The sequence below is a fragment of the Quercus suber genome, unplaced genomic scaffold, assembly GCF_002906115.3.
Source record: "Quercus suber isolate HL8 unplaced genomic scaffold, Cork oak 2.0 scaffold_137, whole genome shotgun sequence".
Taxonomy (NCBI): domain Eukaryota; kingdom Viridiplantae; phylum Streptophyta; class Magnoliopsida; order Fagales; family Fagaceae; genus Quercus; species Quercus suber.
In genome coordinates, this window is record NW_027069599.1 from 149,549 (window position 1) to 158,273 (window position 8,725).

An 8,725-nucleotide genomic window follows, 5' to 3' on the forward strand; every position below is an offset into this window, starting at 1 on the left:
TAAAGTAGCTTTTTGAGATGGTAAAATAAGATGAGATATAGCATCCGGATGTGGATGCTCTAAGAGACCACAACGTGAGAAAGTGGAAAAGAGGAACAAATGAAAGATATATATATATATATATATTTTTTTTTTTTAGGAAGTTGCAATTGGTTTCTGAGTGGAGTTTTTTATTATTTATTTATTTTGTTTATATATTAAGAGAATTTAAAAAAAGTTAGTTATTGCATTTTTAACTTACAAAAATACCTCTAATTTACTTAACTTATTCTTATTCCTAAAATATAAAATATGGGGTTAAAACCATAAATAAACAAAAATTAAAAACAAAAAAAAAGTAAAAAACCTATAAGCTAAAAGCTCTCCACTAGATAGTAGATCAATACAAAGTTGCTACCCAATGTTTATCACAAAAAAAAAAAAAAAATTAGTAAATTGCAAATTACACCCCTAAAGTTTAGGGGTATTTGGATATTATGAGTCTGTTTAGATACAGCTAAAAACTGAAACTGAAAATTGAAAAATACTGTAGTAAAATAATTTTTAAATGTGTAAATAATACCGTAAGACCAATTTTTAATGAAAAAATTGTTAAAAAGTGAAGTTTGTGAATCCCGTAAACAATACACAAGACCCACTGATTGGTTGAAAAGTCCAACATTGTGGCTACTGTTCATAAACAGTAGCCGTTTTGTCTCTCAAACACATGCCAAAAAAAGAAAAAGCCAGACGCACTGGCTTTTCAGCCAAATCCAAACGCAAGCTACATCTTGAAGTTTGGAGAGTAAAATCCAAACACCAATAAAATTTAAGACGTAAAATCCAAATTCTGAAACATTAAAGTATAGAATCCAAATACTCTCAAACTTCAGAGGATAAAATCCAAATTTAGAAACTTTAGAATGTAAAATCCAAATGCTTTCAAGTTTCAGAGGTGTAATTTGTAATTTATCCAAAAAAAAAAAAAAAAAACACCCCATCTTCTATCCAAAAAAAAAAAAAAAACCCACAGCATATTTTCATTTTAAAAAAAAACTATCCCAATTTCTGTCAAAAGAAAAACCACCCCATCTAGACTCTAGAGTGGTTTTTTTAGAAGGTTGGATAGTTTTTCCTTTTTGATAGAACTTGGGATAGATTTTTTTTTTTTTTTTTTTTAAGGGAAAAGAAACTTTGTATCTATATACTATCTTGTGGAGAATTTTTGTACCGTAGAATTTTCACTTTTTGGTTTTCAATTTTTGTCTATTCATGGTTTTAACCTCATTTCTTATATTTAAGAATAAGGATAAGTTTTCAATAAAAAAAAATAAAAATGATAAGTTAATTAAAATTAGGAGTATTTTTGTAAGTTAAAAATTCAATAACTAATTTTCTGAATCTTCTTAATATATAGAAATTACATAATTTTAGAATTCTAATTTAACGCATCAAATAACTACAAAGAAGTAATGTCTCACTACTATTTTAAATATTTTAATTGTAATAAAGAAATTAAAGTAATATATCTACCATCTAAAAGATAAAAATTGTGATTTTTCTTTTCTTGATTAGTGTTTAACTAGCAAAAGTCTCATGTGTTGCATTGTTACTCATCAACTTATATACCATATAATTTATTTGAGAAACATTAACTAAATGAATAATTCACACACACGCACACAGACACACATGCGTACACACACACACATTAATATTATATATATATATATATATAAAGAGAGAGAGATAGTTCATATATAGTTTCAAATACAATACTTATGTACAATACTTTAGGCGCTGTTTCTTAGGTTTCCTTCTTAAGATTCAACTATATAACTATTTAATTAAAAAATACACTTTCATCTCATGAGAAAAAGTCTATATGGCAAAATTTTAAAATGAGAACTTAAGGAACAGCACCTAAATACTATACTTAAGTCTTGTTCTAGTTTCAATTAATAATCACAACGATGTGATTAAATCTAGAATTAGGTTATACATGAAAAAGTAGATAATATTATCTTAATAAGGTTAAAGAAATTAAAGTTGTACCTTATGAAAAAGATTAAAAAAAAAATTGTGGTTTTGTAAGATATATCATATATAAGATACAAGAAAATAACACTTATAAGAGGGCATAACAGTAGACCTCATAGTTTAAGCATTATAAAGTATAAGCTGAAATAACTTAGTGGCATGCAAATAATATTTTCTTGGGTGTGTCCAATACTTGTTTCAAGATTAAATATAGATACAAAGAGAGATAAATATTTGAAAACAAATCCATGTAATGGTTTTTGTTTATTGGATAGGTTGGAGGCTTTTTTTTTTTTTTTTTTTTTGAGTATTGCTACAAAGCTGTTGATGCTATGCTTGCAACTTTATTAAGGGAAGCTTTAGGTTAGTAGAATGAAATTTAAGTAAATAAATTAGCAGATATAACAAAACAATTACTCGAAGAAAAAAAAGAGTAGAGTTCTACACATGAGGCTAAGAGAGGAAGAAAAATGAGAAGGATAAAGATAACTAATGAAAAACTAATGATAATATGGAGTAGTTCAATGGATATAGCTTTCTCAAGGTATGGAGAAACAATTGAACTATCAAATTGTCTAAAGAGGATTGGGATCTTTTGGTTTCTGATTTTTTTTTTTTTTTTTTTTTTGGAAAAATGGTTTTGTAGTTGAATTGCTCAATATATTTATAAAAAATCTTAACCACAATTTATAATTTTCAAAATTAAAGTAAACTAATCACTAACCTATGCAATGCATAGGATATATTTCACTTTGCTTAAAGGTACAATCACTTCAAAATGAAAAAACATAAATAATTTTGATATAAAATAAACTTGAAAATGAAAAAACATAAATAATTCCAATACAAAATAAATGTTGAAGATAGATAGAGAGATTGATAAAATATACAATATTCTCCGCAAAATGCTATTTGAGAATAAAACGATCATCAAAATGATAAATAAAATAATAATAAAAATTCATGCCCAAACAACTCATCGAAGTGGAATTTGGTTATTACTAAGATCCTATATGAAACTAACCGAAAAGATATCATGTCAACCTTGATCTTCATTCTCTTTTGCATATTAGTTACTATATAACATTTAGGGTCTATTTAAAATTCACTTATTTTGCTGAAACTGAAAACTTTTTGCTGAAAATACTGTAAATAAATGTAAATGTTAGTTAAAATAGTATAGTGAAACTCATTAATAGTACCAAAAATTGCAATGAGACTTATAAATAGTAGCAAAAATAAGCTAAATAGTAAAATAAGTGGGCAAATAATAATCTAGCCAAACACACTTAAACTTCTATGAAAATTTTTGCTTTAACTCAATGGTCATTTTGGGATAAACCTATAATCATCTTCACTCTGGTACTCATCCCACGTCTATCACCATTGCCATCCTTTCTTCGTTTAAAAACTTTTGCAAAATCTGAAAATTGAATAATCCCTTCTTCTTTTTTTGCTGTTTGCCATCATCAATATTCCTATAAGACCAAATTTTGGATGCTCCTGCAAGAAGTCATACATGTGCTAATAGTAATCTGTAGTAGAAAGAGAACTCAACATGCAAACACAATTATGGCTTGTAGGGACTACTAAATGGTAAGATCCATGGGAAGCTTTGAAATCTAAGTAGATCCAAGCAAGGCTCTTCTATCTTGAATTTTAAAGGTAAAAATATATCGTTTTATAACATTTATGTTTCAAGATGTTTTTTGGTAATAAACAATGCATTTAATTAAAATTTTAAATAACCAAAATAGAGTTCAGGACAGAGCCTGTCATAATAGTAATACAGACCCAATCTTGCTGTAGATATCTATTTTCTTGCAGGAGCATCTGCATTCTGTAACTCCCCCCACCTTGATCAAAACTACAACTGTCTCTTTGAAATTCAAAACCAGAGAGTAGCAGAAACATATTTGCTGATGCTGCATCATCAAAATTCCCACATGAGAAAGAAACCCTTCCAATACGAGAATTGTACCAGCTAATCTGAGTAAATAAACATAACCTTCTATACTCAAGCATAACTTTCTACTTTTTTCTAAGCATTAGGAAAAACAATAATCAAATAAACTTGAATATAGTCCCAAAAGTTGTTGGTTAGTACAGGTAATGAGAAAACAAAAAGAAAAAAGTTCCATCATTATACTACTCGTCACATACCTTCAAGAATTTAATACTTAATTTTCCATATTAAAGAGGAATGTGAGGCATCAACTGCATACTTTAGTTGAGGTGGCAGTGGCTCACTCGTAGGTATTGTATGTTCTAACTTGCACCTTAATGAAGATATCAACCGTTTATGCCGTGATTCTTTTCTCTTCAATACTTGTATATATGCATATAATCCAAGCCATTCAACTTCTTCTTCCTCCAACTGAAGTATTGGCCGGACATCAGAATAATGGTATGCAGAACGCATCCGTTTCTTTATAAGCTTGTACATATACCTAACAAGTCAATCAATAAAGACAAAGAACTGAAAAAATAGTAGAAAATAAGTAACTTTAAATTTGATAATTAAATTTTATAGTTCTTAAAATTTAAAGATTGTGTATACTGCACATGAGGCTTCAACAATGCTAAAATATCAACTAAAATCAGCACAGAAAAACTGCTCTCAATAAAACGAGTTTATTAACCACATACACTGTAAGATAAACAAGAATTACATCCATACCTTAGAGATCTTTCAATAATGTATAAATAGAATCCCGCATGGAGTTTGCATATGTACGATAAGTCACAAACATAGCAATGAAACTTCATTGCACATACCAAAAAAGCCTGATATATATTTAATCTGATAACAGCTGCTGAATTAATATTTGAATCAAAGAATATAGGGTGGCATTTAGGTCTCATAAAGCTACACAGCTTTGCCCTCAGATGGCGGCCTGGTTTACTTTGCCAGTTGACAGTAAGAGTCGAACTTAAATGATTATTCAGATACCTGTTTAGCATATGGAACAAGTTAATTGGGGAAGAAATTGAACTTTCACAAATTCTAGCTGGAAAATCAATAAGAATTAGAATTAATAAATAAAAATAAATCAAGCAACAGCCAAAAGGAAACTCTCAAGTATAATTGTTTGGAAGAAAGAAGATATACAACCAAATAAGAATGCTAACATACAATTTTGAAAGTACCAAATGTTAAGGCCTTAAGGGCAGTACTTATACATCAACAATTTTTTGATAATTTGATAGTTGGGGAATGAGAAGATTTGAACCTTGGATGTCTCATGTTGGAAACACCAGGAAATGCCAGTTGAGCACATGGCTCTTGGCAATATACATCAATAATATTTAGACTATAGACTACAGTCTGCGCAGTATCATGTTATGTACACTTAATGAGTAGCCTGACAATGATTTGGAATGATTTCAAAGGTTCAAATGATTGTGTCCCAATCTTAGCATCTGAAGTTAAAGCCCATAAAACAAAAATGTTGACTATCCATCAAGACACCACTAGGTAAATTCCAAAACAGAAGATCCTGGCAACTAGAATGACAACAAAGTAATTAAAATGTATGTACGAAAATTAACTTTGTGTAGTCTGCCTGAACTTCTAAAGTGCAACAGTTGAGAAGCAATCCACACCATCGAAGAAATGAAATGCCATCTTCACCCACATATGCCCTGCTTGATGTAATCCCTGATAACTGTCCAATATCAAAATTATGAGAAAATTTGCCATCATTCATGTAGCAGTTGTACTCACAAAATCCTCTTTGCAGCCTGGAAAAGAAGCTAGCAGCCTGCTTCTTTGAGGTTGAAATGAAAAGATAGTCATCAGTAAATCTAAGAAGTATATATCTATCCCCACTACTTTCCTCTGCAGAAGCATCCATAGAAATATGTCTTCTAGATATATCTTTACTAGCACCTTTACTAGTTTTTTCAAGAAATGAAGCGATCAAATTCCTTTCCAGATGTCCATAGTATAATGAGCAAAGCAGAGGTGACAAAGCACTTCCTTGAGGAATACCTACACCTTGCACGAAAAACTTTTTATCGAATTGCAGTACATTGCACTTAACATGTTCCTTTAAAATGAAAAATAACTCTTCTTTTTTCACATGCCTGCTCCACTCCTGTAAGAAGAAAAAATATTAAGCAAAACTTAGCTTCCTCAAAAGAGATGATTTCTTTACAAGTATAACCATTCAGAACAGAGGCATTTCATTTTTCCACTTTAAAAGTATACTGTCCCATTCAGTTGATATCTACTTGTAGAGTCCACTAGGATGATCTGACACTTAGTTTATTGAAATATTAAGTGATGTCTGCTGCTTCAAGCTAATAGGAATATCAATTGATAGGGAATGAAGTGGCATTTACCTTTTCAACTATAACAATCATTACATCTGCACAAGTGAATGAAAAAGATACATTCAGATTCAATTTCTTTTTAAAACATAATTCTCAGATATCATTGAATTATACTTCCACCTATACTTCACCAAACGCAGATTGGAGGATAAAGAGCATGCAAGATCCCCACTAGAGTTCCATGTATAAGGGTGTGAAAGAAAAGTGCATTGACATGAAATTGCATTTTATTAGTTCAGGCTCGATCAAATTAATCCCTATGCACAAGGAAGTAAACGATATATTTTCATTGAATGTAGAAATGATGAAAAAATCCTTAATTGTGTATGTTGGTAACATGTAGTGTGCTTAAGGAAATTCACAAGTCAAGGACCAAATTGAGAGAGGAGTTTGAATCAAAGAGCAGCTATGCTATGTAATGGGCAGAACTGACCAAACTGGAATAGAGGCATGGTGGCAGCTCTTCAACAAAATAGACCAATTTTCACTGTCAAAATTTTCTGGAAATGGGTAAATTTGCCACAGGAACTTCTGCATGGCAGCTGCTTTTAGTCTTGGGCCGTTAGTGATGCAAACAGCAAAGTTTTCAAAGAAAAAACAAGGTTAAATACCAAGAGATTCATGATTTGTGGTCAAGTTTTGATGTGGGCCTTCCTTGGCATCTTTCATCATAGGTTACTTTAATTATCATGGACTCTTAATATTAAGAATTTTTAGTTTAGAAAGTTGTTGGTTTAGTTTTGATAGTTTTACTTGAATAAGGGCAATTTGGTAATTTCCAGATTTATGGAATGGGCTGTCCTTGGTTGTATTGAAGGCCCATGAGTCTTTTTTTTTATGTTTTCAATCCTTTTCTATTTGGTTTAAATATTCTTAAGTCTTTTTTGTTTGTTATTAGTAATACTAGTAGAGGAATAGCTTATTTAAAGTTCTAGTCCTCGGAAAGGATTTAACACTCGCCGACATAAGGCTTTATTGTAGTAAATAATAATTATAGAGAGTTTGATTTTAATAAAATTTCAGCATCTTATTTGAAGCTTTGATGGTGTGACTACCTTCTCATACCTAAGTGTGATTGCTAAGGAAAACCTAAGAGTGATTGTCCTAGTGTTTTTTTCATTCTTTATTTTAATGTTATTTTCATCTTTTTTTTAATAGCAAACTGCCATCAACCATTCAAGATCTAATCAAGAATCTAATTTAATGCTTAATTTCTAAAGACCCTACATCAGTTAGGATAAAAGCTTGATGACAGTCGTAATATGGAACAGAAAGAATACTATCTAGTCGTCACAACATTGATGCATCCAAATATCTTATTACACCACATAGATACACCACATGGGCTACAAATACTTTATTCTTTATCCCCTTTAATGTACATCAATGCATAGCTGACATAGGCTGCATATGCTTGGTGAATGAGAACATTAGGGGGACTGAGGAAAGTTGGTTCACTAGTCAAAGCATAACTGACCTAAGACTAAATCTAAATGACCCAAATACATTTTTAAGACTAAAGTACCCTTTTGCCCTTGAAGTTTTGGTTTGGTTTCATTTCAGCCATTTACATTTCAAAATTTTCATTTTGGCCCTTCATGTTTTATTTCATTTTCATATTGGCCTTACTGTCCATTTCCGTTAGTAATCTTTTCCTCTCTCTCTTTTTTTTTTTTTTTCTTTTTTGACAAGTATTAGTAATCTAACCATCCATAGTATGTAATTTTGCCTACAATAAGGAAATTACTACATTCCACAACATTATAGAGCTAGTACTTCATGAATAGTTAAATACAAAGGACACTTAATGATTAGAATACTAAAGAAAATGGATGGTAGGGTCAATATGAAAATGGGATCCAACATTAAAGACCAAAATAAAAATTTTGAAACTTATTAAAGGGTTAAAATGAAAACAACCCCAAACTTTAAAGACCAAAAGTTATTGGTAAGTAGCACATGTATCCAACGAATCTTGAACCCACAACCTCACCCTCCACACTTTACCGTTACAAGGGAAGAGGTGTCATTTAAGCTAAAGCTCATCGGCAACCCAAATACACTTTAGTTGACGACAAAATAAGAGTCGCAACCAACTAACCAGTTCTTGGGCCATAACAAAATAGACAGGAATACCCTTTTCATTCAGTACAAAAACCAAATGAGTGCCTGTCAATCTCTGCAAGTACCAAAATTACCCAAAGGGTAGCACAATTAGCTGGGCCTAGGAACCAATCAAAAATCTCTGCAAGTACCAAAACTATTTTCATTTGGCAGAGAGCTTCATTTGAACATCAAAACTTCTAGTACTAAAAGCTATGATTTGATCTAGAAAAAAACGTAGTCCCGACTATTTTGCAAAATCAGT

At 30.7% G+C, this 8,725-nt stretch overlaps 1 protein-coding gene across 1 annotated transcript in view; it reads right to left on the reverse strand.

Annotated features, from left to right (window-relative positions):
- Positions 1-3,270: 3,270 nt before the first annotated feature.
- The window catches only part of LOC112020857 (telomerase reverse transcriptase), a 12,140-nt gene continuing 6,685 nt past the window's right edge, over positions 3,271-8,725 (reverse strand). Inside the window, exons 9-13 of the mRNA XM_065776586.1 lie at positions 8,459-8,536; positions 5,572-6,128; positions 4,700-4,972; positions 4,183-4,469; positions 3,271-3,944 (exon numbers count right to left, since the gene is read on the reverse strand). Of these exons, the coding sequence (XP_065632658.1) occupies positions 4,193-4,469; positions 4,700-4,972; positions 5,572-6,128; positions 8,459-8,536 (1,185 nt within the window). The 3' untranslated portion in view covers positions 3,271-3,944; positions 4,183-4,192. The remainder of the gene's footprint in view (positions 3,945-4,182; positions 4,470-4,699; positions 4,973-5,571; positions 6,129-8,458; positions 8,537-8,725) is intronic.